Below are 20,761 nucleotides of genomic sequence, written 5' to 3'. Positions count from 1 at the left end.
CTAGATCCCCTCAGGGGCCGCTGTTCAATCCAAAACCCACGCTTAGATGTTCACAGTTTCTAACTTTATTTCGGCCAAAAATAAGTTCTAAAGAAAGGCCTTGTATAGTCTGGGTCATAGACTACAGGCTATATATTATATCTATTATAATAAAAACTGATACACTTTAGCTAAGCAAATGTTGTTTGTCTGACAGTGTTGGCAAGTAATAGATAATCATGATAGACACTTACCTTCCCTTTTATGGACCACCAGGACTCAATACGCTGATTAGTCATGGATGTGCCATACATGTGGCTGGACGCTCCAGAGTAGTAGCACTGAATTGCAGCCATAATTCCGTTCTCCGTGCCACAATCAGTCCGCAGCCTCATGGGGATGACACCGAGGTTTCGCACACATTTGAGGAAATATTGAGCGATAACTCTTGGGTTATTGTTTGTTGGACCACATTCAAGCCATACTACTTTACGTGAAAATCCATCTATGCATCCTGAAAGGGCCACACCGAATGGCTTAAGTTTGTCATAACCGTCAGCATGCCACATATAGTTCGGTCCCATTGAGTGGTAGGTTCTCCTTATAAACCTTCTGCGAGATCTCCTCTCGCAGCCTCGAGGGTTAAGCTCCCGGAGCAAATTCACAACATCATCTCTCTTCACTCGAAGACTGTACTTTTGTTTTAATACCTGCCACATTGTTTGGTATCCAAACAATTGTCCAGGTCCACGAAGTTCCAACCTGATGGCGTTAATTACAGCGATTTGAGAGGAATAACCCTTTCTGCGGTAAAACCCGGCTTGATTCAGTTTGCTTTTAAGAGTCCGCAAACTGATTTTTACACCGTGAAAGGTAGACAATAAATATGTCCACGATTACAGCATACGAGTGACCTTCATTCAAATATTTCCCGCAATGATGCAAGATATCTGGTCCTTCTGTCTGGTCCGTGTCCTCCACTCCAGAGATTGTCCACAAGATGAGCAAAAAGGTGTCACTTGTCCCAGGTTGTTTCTACAAAACGGACAAAACATGTTTACCGAACGTAAACACACTCGTACCTATGGTCTTTCCGCCAAAACAAATTAAATTTGAGCCGTCACCTCACTTCCGGTATGATGGACATTCCCTTTCCGCTTTGATTCTGGTTTGTAAAAGTGTTTCGTCAAATGTTAATGTGTTTCGGGAATTGTTAAAGTGTTTCAGGAAATGTTAAAGTGTTTCACATTTTGTTAATTTGTTTTTGTTAATGTTAAATAGTTTTGTCCTTGGTAAAAGTGTTTTATAAAATGTAAATTTGTTTTTAGCTTTGTAAAAGTGTTTTGCATCTTGTTAATTTGTTTTCGTTAATGTTAAAATTGTTTTCCTTGGTAAAAGTGTTTTTGCTAATGTAATTTTGTTTTATAAAATGTAAATTTGTCTCAAGCTTTGTTAAAGTGTTTCACACTTTGTAATTGTCCATTGCACTTCCCAGCCACCGTAGATTAAAGAGTTGGAATGATGTGGTGATTCATACTCATGTACAGTAGGTGGCGGTATGCACCTTAAGTTGTTTGCAATCCGCCAAAAACAAGAGAAGAAGAAGAAGAAGAGGAAGAGGAGGAAGAGGAAGAGGTATGTGATGTTTCTTGTGAAACAGAAGAGCTAAATAAATGCAACGACCTCCCAAGAAGAGCTCGCCTCTCTCCAGTCATTCCGATAAAGTGGGTTATTGACCCCGAGGCGTGTTGCTTCTGCCCTGGGAGACGACAGAGTCATCCCCCCCTGTTTCCTACGGTCTGGGAGCCGACAGGAAAGTTCAACATGTGCTTAAGATAAGAAATGCCTTTATACATCCACCATAGGGGAATTACAATTTGACGCAGCAGCACAAGGTAATGAAGTTATTAAATTAAACATTTCCATAAATATCTATACATCCAAAACAGAATATAATGTGTAGCCCGGGTGGAAATAGCATTGTTAGCTACGGACACCCGGGTGTGAATAGCATTGTTAGCTACGGACACCCGGGTGTAAATCACAGAGGCGAAGTCCTTCCACGACGCTGAAGTTGGCTTCCGATTCAGAGCATCCGATTCGGCAGTTAAGGGGAAAGTTAAGGGACATTTAATGTACAGCGCTGAGCGAACAATCCTCCGTGTTTGAACCTCTTCAATAGCTGCATAGCCGATTTATCACTGCGGTCAAGCCAGCCGTCTTTCACTTTTGCGTGGTCAAACCAGCCGCCCCTGTATTTCGAGTACGCGAATAGTTACAGGTTTACGGTAATGCAAAAAAACAACCCTGGGAAGCTGGACGTTTCGTATGTGCAGGATCACTTCCGGTGAGAATTTCAAAGTATAGGATGGCATGTGGTTCATTTATATTATTTGCGATTGAGGAACAGGGTAATTTATGAGAATAATGTTAGGATTTATTGCTTCATAAACTTGTTGCACAAATACTATGAACTACTTTTATTGTGTACTTTTTGAGTAATTTGAGTTCCAAAGTCCTCTCTGGAGAACAAGAATGAGCATTTTTGTCAACTTTGATGTGGGATAAAAAACATTTCTTCCATAAGTAGATTATGAAACTGCCATGTCTGTACTTAGTACTTCTAGGACTACTTGTACAAATAATATGAACTAATTTTACTGTGTACTTTTTGAGTAATTTGAGTTTCAAAGTCCCCTCCAGAGAACAAGAATGAGCATTTTTGTCAACTTTGCTGTGGGATAAAAAACATTTCCTCCATAAGTAGTTTATGAAACTGCCATGTCTGTACTTAGTACTTCTAGGACTACTTGCACAAATAATATGAACTACTTTTACTGTGTACTTTTTGAGTAATTTGAGTTCCAAAGTCCCCTCCAGAGAACAAGAATGATCATTTTTGTCAACTTTGCCAAATTTGTCAAACTTTGTCAAATTTTTGTCAAGTCCTAGAAGTACTAAGTACAAACATGGAAGTTTCATAATCTACTTATGGAGGAAATGTTTTTTATCCCACAGCAAAGTTGACAAAAATGCTCATTCTTGTTCTCCAGAGGACTTTGAAATTCAAATTACTCAAAAAGTACACAGTAAAAGTAGTTCATATTATTTGTGCAAGTAGTCCTAAGTACAGACATGGCAGTTTCATAATCTACTTATGGGAGAAATGTTTTTTATCCCACAGCAAAGTTGACAAAAATGATCATTCTTGTTCTCTGGAGGGGACTTTGAAACTCAAATTACTCAAAAAGTACACAGTAAAAGTAGTTCATATTATTTATGCAAGTAGTCCTAGAAGGACTAAGTACAAACATGGAGGTTTCATAATCTACTTATGGAGGAAATGTTTTTTATCCCACAGCAAAGTTGACAAAAATGCTCATTCTTGTTCTCTGGAGAGGACTTTGAAACTCAAATTACTCAAAAAGTACACGGTAAAAGTAGTTCATATTATTTGTGCAAGTAGTCCTAGAAGTACTAAGTACAGACATGGCAGTTTCATAAACTACTTATGGAGGAAATGTTTTTTATCCCACAGCAAAGTTGACAAAAATGCTCCTTTTTGTTCTCTGGAGAGGACTTTGAAACTCAAATTACTCAAAAAGTACACAGTAAAAGTAGTTCATAGTATTTGTGCAACAAGTTTATGAAGCAATAAGTCCTAACATTATTCTCATAAATTATCCTGTTCCTCAATCGCAAATAATATAAATGAACCACATGCCATCCTTTACTTTGAAATCCTCACCGGAAGTGTTCATTTTTTGTGATTTTCTGTACCTTTTTTTAAAGTGGTCGAATATATAATACTGCACATACGAAACGTCCAGCTTCCCAGGGTTGTTTTTATTGCATTACCGTAAACCTGTAACTAATCGCGCACTCGAAATAAAGGGGCGGCTGGTTTGACCACGCAAAAGTGAAAGACGGCTGGCTTGACCGCAGTGATTTATTTGGACTGGATTATCCCAGAGAGTCTAAAGATTCTTTATAACCCAGTTTGAGATTTGTGAAACCTTAATTCTATTTGTGAAAATTAAAAAAGGGAGATTTCAGTGCTTTTTTCTCATCTTCACCACATTAGACCAGGTCCTGATCTAAAACCACTATGCCTCGACTCATCAAAGCTGGACTGGATTATCCCAGAGGGTCTAAAGATTCTTGATAACACAGTTTCAGATTTGTGAAACCTTAATTCTATTTGTGAAAATACAAACAAGGGAGATGTCAGTGCTTTTTTTTTTTTTTTTACATGTAGACCACATTAGACCAGGTCCTGATCTGAAACCACTATACCTACACTCATCAAATCTGGACTGGATTATCCCAGAGATTCTAAAGATTCTTTATAACCCTGTTTGAGATTTGTGAGCATAAGCGGCCTCTGTGGCATATGCCGGAAGTACTTGCCACTGCCTGCAGATGCCACGAAATGCGCTTACTGTCTCTCAAAAGCTATCGGCTAACAGCTAAAGTCTAAACACAGCAGCTACAGTTATTAATCCAGTTCGGCTCTGGGTGAGTAACAGTTGATTTGTAATGCTCAGCTGACTTTTTTAGTTATTTATTACACCAGTTGTCTTTAAGACGGTTTGAGTTGTTGTGTTGGGGCTCTTTACCATAGATATGGGTTGCGTTCCAATAGTCCATTTAGCTTAGGAACCTTCCTAATGGAGTGAAATGACCCGGAAGTCCCTCAGTGGCAGCCATGATAAGTGCCGTTCCAATTCTGCAAATGAAAGGAAAGGAGGTTTCACACTTCCTTTATAACCTCCTTTAGCTTAGGAACCACTGGACCTCCCTTACCGAAAGGAGAGGAGAAAATGCTGCCCCACAATGCATTGCAGCCGCAGCATTTGCCGTCACTCAACAGTCGGCCGTTCACGGTAAAAGTAGTTCATATTATTTGTGAAAGTAGTCCTAGAAGTACTAAGTACAGACATGGCAGTTTCATAATCTACTTATGGAAGAAATGTTTTTTATCCCACAGCAAAGTTGACAAAAATGATCATTCTTGTTCTCTGGAGGGGACTTTGAAACTCAAATTACTCAAAAAGTACACAGTAAAAGTAGTTCATATTATTTGTGCAAGTAGTCCTATAAGTACTAAGTACAAATATGGCAGTTTCATAATCTACTTATGGAAGAAATGTTTTTTATCCCACATCAAAGTTGACAAATGCTCATTCTTGTTCTCCAGAGAGGACTTTGAAACTCAAATTACTCAAAAAGTACACAGTAAAAGTAGTTCATATTATTTGTACAAGTAGTCCTATAAGTACTAAGTACAGACATGGCAGTTTCATAAACTACTTATGGAGGAAATGTTTTTTATCCCACAGCAAAGTTGACAAAAATGCTCCTTGTTCTCTGGAGAGGACTTTGAAACTCAAATTACTCAAAAAGTACACAGTAAAAGTAGTTCATAGTATTTGTGCAACAAGTTTATGAAGCAATAAGTCCTAACATTATTCTCATAAATTATCCTGTTCCTCAATCGCAAATTATATAAATGAACCACATGCCATCCTTTACTTTGAAATCCTCACCGGAAGTGTTCATTTTTTGTGATTTTCTGTACCTTTTTTTAAAGTGGTCGAATATATAATACTGCACATACGAAACGTCCAGCTTCCCAGGGTTGTTTTTATTGCATTACCGTAAACCTGTAACTAATCGCGCACTCGAAATACAGGGGCGGCTGGTTTGACCACGCAAAAGTGAAAGACGGCTGGCTTGACCGCAGTGATTTATTTGGACTGGATTATCCCAGAGAGTCTAAAGATTCTTTATAACCCAGTTTGAGATTTGTGAAACCTTAATTCTATTTGTGAAAATTAAAAAAGGGAGATTTCAGTGCTTTTTTCTCATCTTCACCACATTAGACCAGGTCCTGATCTAAAACCACTATGCCTCGACTCATCAAATCTGGACTGGATTATCCCAGAGGGTCTAAAGATTCTTGATAACACAGTTTCAGATTTGTGAAACCTTAATTCTATTTGTGAAAATACAAACAAGGGAGATGTCAGTGCTTTTTTTTTTTACATGTAGACCAGGTCCTGATCTGAAACCACTATACCTACACTCATCAAATCTGGACTGGATTATCCCAGAGAGTCTAAAGATTCTTTATAACCCTGTTTGAGATTTGTGAGCATAAGCAGCCTCTGTGGCATATGCCGGAAGTACTTGCCACTGCCTGCAGATGCCACGAAATGCGCTTACTGTCTCTCAAAAGCTATCGGCTAACAGCTAAAGTCTAAACACAGCAGCTACAGTTATTAATCCAGTTCGGCTCTGGGTGAGTAACAGTTGATTTGTAATGCTTAGCTGACTTTGTTAGTTATTTATTACACCAGTTGTCTTTAAGACGGTTTGAGTTGTTGTGTTGGGGCTCTTTACCATAGATATGGGTTGCGTTCCAATAGTCCATTTAGCTTAGGAACCTTCCTAATGGAGTGAAATGACCCGGAAGTCCCTCAGTGGCAGCCATGATAAGTGCCGTTCCAATTCTGCAAATGAAAGGAAAGGAGGTTTCACACTTCCTTTATAACCTCCTTTAGCTTAGGAACCACTGGACCTCCCTTACCGAAAGGAGAGGAGAAAATGCTGCCCCACAATGCATTGCAGCCGCAGCATTTGCCGTCACTCAACAGTCGGCCGTTCACGGAAACAACCGATTATGACCGAGAAATGATATCATGAAAGTTACGGTGCTTATTAAGCATTTTAAAACGTAGGTGGTAACTTGCCAAAGTGCTTTTTTCTGAACGTTCATCAGTATTATAATCAAAAAGAGAAATATGAACGTTAGTTTTTACTGAAATGATCAAATAAAGTCAACATCTCAGTTTTTACTGAGCTGTGTGGGTTTTGTTCAACTTTTAAAAGATGTTTGAATGGTGATGTACACAGTGATAGGTGTTAAGGACTAACATTTATAATAAATACATTTGTATTGATTTTAAGATATTTTCATACAATCATACGTATTGGGATCATTTGTATTAATGTGGACCGGAGGGAGAGGGTGACGAGCATAAGTTTCACTTTCCTTTTTTATTTCAATTCCAACTTTGGTCATGAAGAATATGTTTCTCTGTCCCACGTTCATAAAGCAACAGCATCAGAGCACGGTGCAGAGTCTCTAGATGAGTCCGTGGTTCTTATTGAACATCCATGTTGTAGTCCGCTGTATAGAAAACTGTAGTTTCCATAGTTTCCCCACAGCAGCAGACGCACAGGCGCATCATAAACACGTCGGATAGTGAAAGTGCATTCGGATTCTCTAAAGCACCGCAGTCTCTTCTCCTAAGTCCTTTTGAATTCCCCTATCCACTATCCCTTAACCCCGTGACGTTTCACTCGGAGGTCAAGGAATAGGAGATAGGGTTAGAATTTAGGAGCTGATTTTTGGATTATCGGAATGCAACCCTGGTTTTAAATATATGGTAAGTAGCTTGTTAGCATCGCCATTCACCGTGACGTAGCATTTTTCCCATTGAAATTAATGGGGTTCTTCAGTTAGCAGCTAACGCTAAGCGACGGTTTAGCTCATTAGATAAATAGATATACTTTATTTAAATAATTTGTATCTTAAACTGGGAAATAATTGTGTTTTCAAGCATTACACGAGTTAAACATATGCGCAGCGCCCTTCCAAGACAATGGTAGGGGAAACACTGGGTTCAATTAAAATCAGTAGGCGAGGCTGTAATTTTCGCCGGCTGTTACGCTCATGAGCGAGGTGGAAAATAATAGTTTTATCACGCCAGAAAGCTGCTTTGTCGTTTATTGCACTTCAAACATTAAAACGGATCCAGAGTTCAGTGTTTCTGGACTTCCTCTATGAAGAAAGGACAGTAAAAGAAGAGCTCTGTGGCTTCAGGTTCGATCGCCATTCAAATTACAGAGCTGTTACACTTCTCAGTGTTTCCAACTTAAAATAAGTGTGTGTGTGTTCTTTTATTCTCATTCAGGTGGAGGAAATACCTTAATAATTTTCATTTCATTTCATTTCAAACCTTTATTTATACAGATAAAATCCCATTGAGATCATTGATCTCTTTTCCAAGGGAGACCTGCTCAAGTAGTTCCACATGAAACATAAAAACATAAATAGAACAACAAAAGGACATCATACAGCATCATTTACAAAATTATCCACATAAACAGGTACCAATAGCTTCCGATTGTGTAGCATCCAACCGAGCTTTAAAAACATTTAGTGGCACCAGATTGTTCAGTTTCCATTTAATTTGCAGACAGAGGAGCTGCGCATCTAAAAGCTGTCTTCCCTAAGACAGTCCTAGCAGTTGGCACATTTAATAAAACCAATTACTTTCTCAAACATTATTTATCCAGTACAGTACTTGAGTAAATGTACTTAGTTACTTCTCACCTCTGCTATGAACCTACAAAGTAGCTGTAGATTAGTTTTGTTGTGTCTGTCGGTTGTATTGAGTTGTCTTGGTTTGTTGATTATTTCAGAGACCCAGCCGGAGAAGGAGCACTGAGAGCAGCATGGACGAAAACAAAAAGACCCCTGGAGCTAAGGTCAGTGTGCACTTCATCACAATATATTCTTAATTCCAGCGTTTCCACCAGACGGGCGTCTTGCCGTCATTTGACGCCATTATTCAGCCCGGGAACGCCCTGAACTAGAGCCGAGGGCGTCCAAAAAAGTTTGTTTCGCTTGAAATGACAAAATGGACAAGGACATCCCTCTGTTGGAGGGGCAAATGAGTCTGGTGGGATTATTTTCACCGCCAGCAAAGCGTGTTCCTGTGACAGAAAGTGTACTGCCGGCGAGCCTTGGGGGTGCTAGTGGAGCACGCGCGTGAACTGCCAGCGCCGGAGCCTCGCAGCGGACCAGGGTTAGGTTGTATATTTCCTGACAGTAATAACAACAACAAAAACAGGCATCTTTTCCTCTTAAACGACACAAATACATTGTCATCTAATTTAGAGCTTAAGAAGCAGTCCTGAAGAACCATCATCGCAGGAAAATAAAAAAGACAAACATATTTTGTCGAGCAGATTGACTGTGACAAGGCAACCGGTAATTGTTTGAGCAACACATCCGAACCTTTGCAGGGGATGCCCACTGTGGGTGGCAGAACAGACCTGAATCCAGTAGTCTTCTCAGAATGACTAGAGATCTTCTCATAGTCCAAAACAGTTAACAGGAACAGCAGAATCCCGATATGGGCCATTTTCCAAGACCAGCACACAGTATCCGCGATGTTCCTGGAGCAAAATCAGCACAGCAGCAAAGGACAGGCGAAAACAGCAGCGGGGAAGCGCTCCGGTCCCTCCGCGGTATCCCCGAGGTGAAAGCAGGCCTCTGCAACAGCAGAACCAGGACAGGTGGAAAGCAGGCCCCAGTGGTGGTAAAATCCTCCTGCGTACAGCAGCACACGCCCGGTGGAAGCAGGCCAAGCCCGATGCGTGGATCCACTCCGTCTCTCCGCGACGACTCCGGGGTAAAAACCCAAGTTCTGCCCGCTGTGAAACGTTTCTGGTTTCCATAGCAACAACAACTGTCAACAGCGGAAACTCGCCTTCAAAATAAAAGCATGCCAAATTAGACTTAAGACCTACAACTGCAACGAAAGTAACAAACACAATGCAATATCCTTTTCAATTTCAAAGAACACAAATTGGGTTATTTACAGGTGTAAATGTGTGATAGAGGGTCGCTTTCATTGATGCGTTTTGCACCCCGGCCGTTGTTTTTATATTCCACAAGTGTGAAAAAAATTAAAATAAATATTTTTTTATTTAAAAATAAATAAATATATTTTGTATTTCTCGACCCACCTATCACATCTCTGTGCCCCACCAGTGGGACGTGCCCCACACTTTGAGAAATGCTGCATAAGACCAATCACTACCCTCTCAAATGGAAATATGTGTTTACATAAATGGTGGCCACACCGTTTGAGACCCACTGAGAACTTAGACTAAGTTAACTATCTAAACACTCACACACAGAGAGTCCTTTACCTCACCTGAGCTGAGGTTATCCCGAGCTTGAATGACACACAGAGACCAATCAAGGGCTGTGATTTATGATCTGTATGAAAGTGGCCATGTCGGCAGGCCACATCATGTGGACAGCCAGTCACCCTGTGTGAGGCAGGCCACTTAACAGGCCAGAAGGAGGCGAGATCAGAGCAAGGGAGCGAGGGATCATTGTCCACAAGTTAATCGATCGCAGATGGCGCCGTGGTCACGGACGAATAAAAAAAAAGTATTAAAAAAACCTAAATGGGTCGAGAAATATACTTGGGCGGCCGTTAATATACCTGGGTGGCCCGCTCAAGTATAGTCTGTGTGGGAAACCCTGGCACGGCTCAATTAAAAATTAAAGTCCAGGGTTTCCCACACATAGACTTTACTTGGGCCGCCCAGGTTTAACGGCCACCAAAGTATATTTCGCGACCCTTTTTTTTTTTATTTTATCCGTCCGCGAGCACGACGCCATCGGCAATCGATTTACTAGTGGACAATGATCCCTCGCTTGCTGTACCTGTTCACTCTGCTATCGCGTGGAGGGTCTGCTAACAAGCGACCAACAGAAAGGTTAATGTTAATGTTGTTGCACCTCACAAATGCCTAACACTGTTATCCCCAAATGAAAGATCACAACCTGTTTTGAAATATACAATATGAATGCACAATATGGTTAGATAGAGGTTAGAACGTTCTTTAATTGTCAGATCAAGTCTGAAATGTGACTTGCATCACAGCAGCTCCATGTGTAACATCAACATAGACAAATAAGACAAACGCAATACATGAGAAACAAACAACAAACACGTAACATAACAGCATGATCAGTGAGAGCTGTTAGCGTCTATCTCAGATCACAGCACGTTTATTTCTGACATGCGCATGAGCTGAGTTCCTCCCTAATGGATCCACCGCAGTACCAGGGCCCCATCTACTGACGTTAGTGTATTGTATACATTTTAGGAAGATTATATTATTAAAAAATAGGGGGGTGTCTCTTTAAACTTAACATCTAGCATTTCCAACTTGCTACATTAGCAGACCCTTCACGCGATGGCAGAGCAAACTGGTACAGGCAGGGCCCATAGTGATAGCCCTATAGTTTAAATCTACTACCCACAACATATGGAAATGTGTTAATATTTAAATAAATAATTGTATTTAGGAAGCTATCAATGTGATTTTAAGTGGGGGTCATCAAGTTAAATGCATCAATCTGGTGCTTTTTGAGGGGGAAATAAAGAGACTAGATCTATGGAAACACCTATATTAAACGGAACTGTATACATTTCAATTATCATAAAATCATGGCCATAACCAATAACATACCATTTCCAATATGAAAAAAACTTGTTTATTCATTTATTTTTGGTTCATTTATAGTTGTGAGTGTGTCTGTGCTCCTGAATCAGCCTCTCCTGTCTCCCTCCTCTCCCCCCTGCTCCTCTTTGAGGCAGCAGCAAAGACTAGTTTTAGCTCTCAACAAGTTTTTAAAGGTGTATCTTACCTTTTTTCACCTACTTTTTATTTATTTATTCATGCATATTTTACTAATCACTACCCTCTCAAATGGAAATATGTGTTTACATAAATGGTGACCAAACCGTTTGAGACCCACTGAAAACTTAGACTAAGTTGAATATCTAAACGCTCAACTGAGCTGAGGTTATCCCGAGCTTGAATGACGCCCAGAGACCAATCAACGGCTTTGATTTATGATCTATATGACATTGGCCATGTCGGCAGGCCACATCATGTGGACAGCCAGTCACCCTCTGTGAGGCAGGCCACTTAACAGGCCAGACCATCGGGAAATCCCCCGGTCCTCCCGATGGCCGGTCCGGGACAGGAGACGTAGAGCGAGGGATCATTGTCCACAAGTTAATCGGTCGCAGGTGGCGTCGTGGTCACTGACAAATAAAAAAAAAACGAAATGAAAAAAAAAAACAAAATAAATGGATCGAGAAATATACTTGGGCGGCTGTTAATATACCTGTTCCGCCCAAGTATATTCTATGTGTGGGAAACCCTGTAGTGGTTAGAATATTGCTGTATTACTGTATCAAATATAATACAAATATAATAAACACAAACAGTTGAAAAGTAGTATTTTGTTAACTCAAGGTTTATATTAAGTGAGTTTTTATTGTGTTAACTTGTGTGTTTATGCTTTTTAGATTGACTTTCTCTCTTTCTCTGTCGGTCTGTTCTAGAAACCAAAAGGAAGAGAGACACGTCACAGCTGTCAGCAATGTGACAAATCCTTTACAACATTTGGAAATTTAAAGCGCCACCTGTGTATTCACACAGGAGAAAAACCGTATAGCTGTGAAGAGTGTGGGAAAACCTTCCATCAATCAGGTGGTCTCAAAACACATCAATTTATTCACACTGGAGAAAAACCGTACAGCTGTGAAGAGTGTGGAGCAACTTTCAATACACCAAGTAATCTCAAAACACATCAACGTATTCATACTGGAGAAAAACCTTACAGCTGTGAAGAGTGTGGGAAAACTTTCACTAGATCAGATGCTCTAGAATCACATCACCGTATTCACACTGGAGAAAAACCGTACTGGTGTGAAGAGTGTGGGGCAACTTTCACTACACCAAGTAATCTCAAAACACATCAACGTATTCATACTGGAGAAAAACCTTACAGCTGTGAAGAGTGTGGGAAAACTTTCACTAGATCAGGTGATCTCAAGTCACATCAACGTATTCACAGGGGAGACAAACCGTACTGGTGTGAAGAGTGTGGGAAAACTTTCACTAAATCAGGTACTCTCAAGACACATGAACATATTCACAGGGGAGAAAAACCGTACTGGTGTGAAGAGTGTGGGAAAACTTTCACTACATCAGGTGCTCTCAAAAAACATCTTCGTGTTCACACAGGAGAAAAACCATAGTGGGTTTTAGAGTAGCAGTCACATTTAAGCTTATATTGCTTTTTCACAGTTTACAATAAACAATTCCCATCTATTGGCCATGTGTTGGGTAATCCTGTTTTCCCCATTACAGATCCCATCCCAACAGCGCCATCAGTTGATGTAACGTCAGAATTGACAGGCATAATGTTCACTGTTCCTTTAAGTTTCGTTTTCTGGCTGTCCTTCTGCTGACAGCACGCTGTTTCAAACAGCTGACATTATTGCAGCATTTAAATCCAAGCCATTGTCCAATACAGCTTATGTATTGTGAGACTGGCCGTTGAGCAGCCCAGACCAAGCAAGGAGGCAGAGGCAGAACGTCCAAAAATATAACCCGACGTGGGCATTTATTAAAATCATGTACACAAAGTTCACAGCCTCAATCCTGCTGTTCTCCTTGCACACATCCTGCAGCCACAAGGATCACACACACACCCAGTTACAAGGAAACAGCACCTAAATACACACATACTAACAAGACACAGGTGAGGGGGGAGGAGACAACACAGGACACCAGGTGCACACAATCATCAGCCACAGACAACATATTATTTGCACCCCGATTACTCTCAACCGCTGTCATCCTTACACCAGCATAACTACTCTCGGCGCTCTTGCAAACTCCCCTATCTATTCAGGCGGAGCCGAGGACCCGACCAGCACCTGCCAGACGACATTCCAATAAATACGGTTTAATCAGTTAAAAAATACTACCTCAATAATTAGTATAAATCATGTGCAAATATATAATGTCAACTGTACAATCACGCTAATAAAGTGCAATATTACCCGGCTCGAAGCCGTCAGTCCATAGTGACGAAGTTACCTTCGTCACATTTCCTTCCCCCTCTCCCCAGGAAGCACAGTGTCTTTACAGTCTCGGCTTCGGGACAACCAGTCAGCCACCCGGTTTCAACGCCGCCACCTCCAGCGGGGCCAGTGAAGCCGTTGTCAACCATGTCGTGTATGCCACTTATCCGGAAGCTGTTTTGTCCTGTTGTAATGCGTTGGTCTGCCTCTAGCACGACCCAGGTTCTGTCGACTCCTCGTGGGTCCGGGTCCACCTCCTCGGCCTGCAAACGCTGCTCCTCCTGCTTGTCTCTCGTCTCCTGCTGATTGTCTCTCGTCTCCTGCTGCCTCAACAGCCGTGGCCCCCTGGTCCGTTCCAGGCATAGCAACCCCCAGCCGCGGTTCCTCTCTTTGGTCTCTCTTCTTTCCTCTTGTAATTTTCACCTCCTTACTTGGTCAAATCCCACTTCTGACACCAATTGTGAGACTGGCCGTTGAGCGGCCCAGACCAAGCAAGGAGGCAGAGGCAGAACGTCCAAAAATATAACCCGACGTGGGCATTTATTAAAATCATGTACACAAAGTTCACAGCCTCAATCCTGCTGTTCTCCTTGCACACATCCTGCAGCCACAAGGATCACACACACACACCCAGTTAAAAGAAAACAGCACCTAAATACACACATACTAACAAGACACAGGTGAGGGGGGAGGAGACAACACAGGACACCAGGTGCACACAATCATCAGCTACAGACAACATATTATTTGCACCCCGATTACTCTCAACCGCTGTCATCCTTACACCAGCATAACTACTCTCGGCGCTCTCGCAAACTCCCCTATCTATTCAGGCGGAGCCGAGGACCCGACCAGCACCTGCCAGACGACCTTCGTCACATGTATCCAATATACAATCCAGTTTTAATGCTGCACATACCCGGCCGCTTTCCCAGCCTTGGCTCTCGGCGTCTCCTTTCGCTGTCTTGATGAGGGCAGGTGGTGACAATCTCCAGCTGATTGTGGCTTGTTGTCCAGCTGATCCAGGATGATGGTGCCGGTTGTGAAGAAATCCAATTGTTTGTCCGGTGAAAACGATCCTTAATCCAATGCGATATGTTTCTTATATTGTCCAGTTTCAATCATAGAGTAAGATTCTACTTAATGTAATGGCAATTTAAATGTTCCAGTGTCCTATATCTTTTTGCCATTACTTCACAGGAGGGTTTAGAGTAATCCTGAGGCAGACACAGACATATGAAGTTCCGGTCTTTTGCTGCAGTTTTAGAATGATGTTTTATTGCTTTACATACTAAGGTTTAACTTAGTACTTTTTTAATGCATGTAAGATATGCAACACTAAGCTGTCTGTGGCTCTTTTCTGCTGTAACGCTGCAAATGTCCCCTCTGTGGGACTAATAAAGGTATTCTGATTAAGTACAGTGTGTCAATAGTTGTAGTATGAGCATCTGTCTGGGCTGGCCGTCAGGTAGAATCTGTATGCTCTTCCTCCTGTGTCCTCTTCCTCTCTTTAAAGCCCATGAGCGAGTTTCACTGTTCATTAATCTGCTTCATGTATCTAGAACATATTTACCATGTTTTCAGTTTGATTCTATTGTCTTATTAAAATGATCAGACTACCAAAAATAAAATAGCCTTAGAAACAGACTCGCAACCCTGCATATTTGTTGTGTTATGCTTACACATGTCATTCCCTTATTTTCAAATACCACTGGTTGTGTAGTGATGTATTTGAGGTGTACTGTCCACATAGTAGACCTGAAGTCGTGCAGTCAATGTATGCGAAGTGTACAGGACATTGGTCTGTGATACTCAAAGCCTTTCTCGCCTACCTGTCTTCTTTCCATCAAAGATGGTGTGGCATATAGGGAGGTGCAATCTCCTGATGATATGGACTGTATTATAGTGGATCTCTGAGAGTGTGCATTAAGTGAAACCATTTAGCACACTTGGGGTCAGAATTTGGATTATATAAGCCTCTTTGCCAACTATGTGTATTTCCAGATTACACAATGAGCTTCCTATTAGATATGTAATTATAAAAACGTTTTTTTAATCAGCAGACACTTGGGTCTAAAGTGTGGTAATATTTATTTTTGGGAGAATAGTGATTCAAACTTACTTATGTCTGTAAACCTTACATCAATTTGACATCCAGTTAGAGAGATGTGTGGCAGTGTTGCTTTCCCTCTTTCTGTATGAAATATAAGTGTCTTATCTGGTTAATAAATACCTAAAGGAAAGCCTAGCTGCATAAGTTTACGAGGCAGAGTGGGTGGACAAGCATGTCCGACCACTCTGCTGGGGTGTGTTGTGCCAGAATTCTCCTCCTCAGATCTGATGGACATCTCATTATCGATCTCCTCCTCCTCTGAGATTGCAGACAGGATGAAGGCGCCTCCTGCTGGATGAACGCTGATATTTTAATAATCTGTTTTCCTGTGTGGAAATCTCAGAACAGCCTATCTGGCTTCACACACGACACACACACACGGAAACTTAACCAGTTAAAAATAACGACTAAATGATTACAGTCACTTTCAACAAAACATCTGCTTTCACCAAGTGTGAGGGAACCAAGATGGCTGATGGTGTGTGTCGTGGCTCGGTAGCTCCTGATTCAAACCACTGGCCTCGATTAAAACCTACAATATACAAGACTGTTGACGGCCTAGTTATTGTAGAGGATGAGTTACTCAACTTCCTGGCGGTTAAAATTAAAACTATGACCCAGGACGAGATAGTCCTTGTAGCCTCTAACACCTTTGAATCCGAATGGATCGAGACTTCTAAAAAGACGTTGTTTGAACTCTGTCCTGAAACCAAGCAGCGGTGTGTGACCTTTAAAGGCAACCATAAGGATGCAAACAATATCAAAAGCTGTCTAAAAGTACTAAATGAATGCGGTGAAAACATCCCCCGTTTTGTCTCCCACTACCTGGATGAGCTGCCGCCGGTTACGTTTAACAACCTGGATGTGTCCAACCTGCTGAGCAAGGTGGAGCGACTGCACAGCGAGGTTTGCGCATTAAGACACGTAGTGGAAGTTCAGGCAGATATCGGTCAGAACCTGCGTGCTGTGGCTGCGACCATGGACAGCAGAGTTGCTGCCGTAGAACGCCAGTTGGAGCCGAGTCATGGTGGAGGACTGGCTGTACCAAGTGACGCTGAAATTACCTGTGGGAGCGCTCAGGGTGATGGCCAGGATGGTGCGGTGTCGGTGAAGGATGCGAGCCCCCCCGGCTCTTCTACTGATGTACATCCCAACTGTGTTGACCCGCTCGCTGCGTCAGGGACCGTGAGTGCCTGTGTGAGCCCTGAAGGAACTGCGGTAAATTCGCAGGTATGGAGTCAAGTTGTGAAACAGGGCCGAGGTCGGAGGAATAGGGCCGAGGGCCAGTCTGCCTTATCTAAACAGCTTGTTGGGAAACCTGAACGGAGGATGCCTAAGCCTATTGTTGGCACTGCTGCACAAGGGAATATAAAAGTGATCCGTACGAAGTTGGTGAGTGTTTTTGCTACCAAATTCTCGCCAGACCTTGACGCTGAGACACTGTCCGAATATCTAACTGAACAACTCGGCCGTGATGTTAACTGTCACCGTATTGACACTGCGAGCAGCAGATATAGCTCGTTTAAAGTGTGTGCTGAGTGCAATGAAGTTGCGGAGATGTTTAACCCAGAACTCTGGCCTGAAGGCTCAGTTGTGAGGCGATACTATGAACCACGTAAAGCGGAGGTGATAGGGGCTAGCAGAGCTAGACCTTTTGCTGGTGCGAGGGTACTGAATGGGGCTACGGCTGAGCTGCTTAGCTAAACGTTATGCGGGTTGGATCATTTAACTGTCGCGGGCTGCGCCTGGGCAACAGCGCTGCTGATAGGATCCGACGTGTAGTGGTGGACAACTTGCTACAAAAATGTGACATTTTATGCTTGCAAGAAACTTTCTTACCTAAGCAGGACTTGGGAAAGTTGAACTCTCTTAATGACAATTTTCACGGGGCTGGTGAGTCCACTACGGACCTATCTCTGGGAATAGTGAGAGGAAGGATAGCAAGGGGCGTGGCTATCCTGTGGCACAAAAAGCTGGACGCTGTCATTAATGTCATCAGGCTTGAAGTTGACTGGTGTATTGCTGTACAGATCAAAATGAATAACAAGGAGTTTAGCATTCTCAATGTATATACACCATATGAGTCACAGCATAATGAAGATGAATACCTGAACAGACTTGCTTTTATACATTCTTTTATTGTTGATAATCATTCCTCCAGTGTTTATGTAGTGGGTGATATGAATGCTGACATATCAGACAAAAGGTCCTTGTTTGCTAAGCATATGCTACAGTTTTGTGATGATAACAATCTTATATTATCAAGCCAAATACTTCTGCCTACAGATAGCTATTCATATATAAGCGAGGCCTGGCATACAACTGCATGGCTTGACCATTGCATAAGCACTGCTAATGCCCATGACATTGTAAGATCAATTGAGATTGTGTATGAGGCATCAATGTCAGATCACATTCCTTTTATAATGTCACTAGATTGTGATAGTCTCCCTGAGATGTCTCAGGAGGCTAAACATGCCTGTACCACTAAAGTGGACTGGTCCAAGCTCACAAATGAGGATAGGCTATTGTACTATGGGAGAACTGATGTCCTATTGAGTGATGTATATCTACCCAAAGTGGCAACTCTGTGTGTTGATGTGGGTTGTAATGAAAGCTCTCACTGTGAAGACCTCTGTAACATGTATGATTGTATTGTGGGAGCTGTATGGGAGGCCAGTATACCGTGCTGTACCTACTCTAGGAAGAGACACAACGTCAAGCCAGGGTGGAATACACATGTGGCTGATCAATACGCTGAAGCCAAGAATGCTTTTGGGGCCTGGGTCCAGGCAGGAAGGCCCAGAGAGGGGCCTGTCCTGGATCTCAAAAAGCGTACACATGCTAGATATAAATATGCAGTTCGTTATGTCAACAAACACACAGAAACATTGAGAGCGGACTCGATGGCTGAAAAGCTCCTTCATAATGATGTGACTGGCTTCTGGAAGGAGGTGAGAGCTCTGAACAGGGCCAGTACGTCATTACCGTGTACCATAGAGGGAGTATCTGGAGCCGATAACATAGCCGAGTTGTGGAGGCAACATTACTCTACTATACTTAATTGTGTTAAAAGTGACCCCTACAAAGTTGGTAGTGTTGTGAAAAGTGACACAGTGGGAATCACAGCTAAAGAGGTTTATCGAGCAATTGAACAGCTAGCTGATAACAAAGCATGCGGCTCTGACCGAATCACTGCAGAGCACCTTAAACTGGCAATCCCGAAGGTTGCAGTTCTTCTTGCCATTTGTTTTACCGGCCTCATGACTCATGGTATGTTGCCAGACTCCATGTTGACGGTTACCTTGGTCCCTGTCATTAAGGACAAAGCGGGCAAGGTAGGGAGCTTGGATAACTATAGACCAATTGCTCTGGCCAGTGTGTTATCCAAAGTCCTGGAAAGAATTTTGTTGGATAGACTATGTTCTTATTTATGTACCTCAGATAACCAGTTTGGCTTCAAGGCTAAGCATGGTACTGAGCTATGCATCTATGCTTTGAAGGAAATGGTAGAAACATATAGAAGACAGAATTCCACTGTTCTGATTGGTTTCATTGATGCCTCTAAGGCTTTTGACCGAGTTAACCATCATAAACTGTTTTTAAAATTGAGACAAAGAGGTGTGCCTAACAGTATAATTAGGATCCTGGCTTATTGGTATGCCAACCAGAGCATGCGGATCAAATGGGGGAATGCAGTCTCGGCGCCATTTGGTGTTGGTAATGGAGTCCGCCGGGGGGGGCTCCTCTCACCACGCCTTTTTAATATCTATATGAATGATCTATCAGATGATTTAAGTGTCTGTAAAACAGGGTGTGTGATTGGTAATGTGATTGTAAACCATCTTATGTATGCCGATGATCTGGCAATTGTTTCTCCTAGCAGTGCTGGTTTTCAACAGTTGCTAAATGTTTGTTCTGATTACGGAGTCAAATTTGACGTTAAATACAATGCTAAGAAGAGCGCTGTAATGATCTGCAGAGCAAAAGGGGATAAGAACCTTTGTTTTCCAACATTCTATCTGTCAGGACAGGTGCTGTCTGTTTGCTGTAACACGAAGTATCTGGGACACATCATCACAGATGAAATGGCTGATGATGATGACATGTATAGACAGCGGCGTGTCTTATATATACAAGCCAACATGTTGGCTAGAAAATTCTCTTGGTGTTCAGATAAGGTTAAGGTGAACCTCTTTAGAGCGTATTGCACTCCTCTCTATACTGCCCCCTTGTGGGTCAAGTATAAGAAGGCGAGCCTCCGGAAGCTCCAGGTTGCATATAATGACTGTTTGCGTATACTGCTTAGAAAACCAAGGTGGTGCAGTGCAAGTGAAATGTTCTGTAATGCACGAGTCAACACGTTCCATGCTCTTTTGAGAGGTCTGATGTACAAATTCATCTGTCGATTGAATGTTTCTCATAACTCTGTCATTATGCTGCTTTCAAATCCGTGTCTCAGTGCTGTACGATACCAGTCACCTCTGTGGAAACATTGGTATGGCTGCCTTTTTTTAGTTTGTATTTGAGTGTTGTATGTTTTGTAATAATGGACCAAGAGTCTCTTTAAATAAAGATGATGATGATGATGATGATGATGATGATGATGATGATGATGATGATGATGATTATAAGGATCTTGGGCGGGGATGTTTTTTTAATTGAACAGAACGCTTAAAGCACCGTAAAGTAGTTTAATCAAGCACTCTTATGGATCCCCGGCTGAATTTAAATTCTATTAATTACACTTGATATAATATAATTTAAATTAGATTTCCCTAGCAACAGCCGTAATTAAGTAAAAAACAGTTTTTACTTAATTTCATTGTTCTGGCTTTTAATTGTGGTACACTTGACTGGTGTAATTTGTCATGGTTTTTGTATTGTGATCAAACTTTGGTTTACT

At 41.9% G+C, this 20,761-nt stretch overlaps 1 protein-coding gene across 1 annotated transcript; it reads left to right on the top strand.

The window, feature by feature from the left end:
* Positions 1 to 1,605: 1,605 nt before the first annotated feature.
* On the top strand, positions 1,606 to 15,744 carry LOC117459515 (zinc finger protein 723-like). Its single transcript, XM_034100327.2, has 3 exons — positions 1,606 to 1,614; positions 8,473 to 8,538; positions 12,213 to 15,744. The coding sequence occupies exons 2-3, from the start codon at positions 8,506 to 8,508 to the stop codon at positions 12,909 to 12,911; spliced, it is 732 nt and encodes a 243-aa protein (XP_033956218.1). The 5' UTR covers positions 1,606 to 1,614; positions 8,473 to 8,505; the 3' UTR covers positions 12,912 to 15,744.
* Positions 15,745 to 20,761: the final 5,017 nt, after the last annotated feature.

The sequence above is a fragment of the Pseudochaenichthys georgianus genome, chromosome 15 (genome assembly GCF_902827115.2).
Source record: "Pseudochaenichthys georgianus chromosome 15, fPseGeo1.2, whole genome shotgun sequence".
Lineage (NCBI taxonomy): Eukaryota > Metazoa > Chordata > Actinopteri > Perciformes > Channichthyidae > Pseudochaenichthys > Pseudochaenichthys georgianus.
This window is presented reverse-complemented; position numbering and strand designations above follow the sequence as displayed.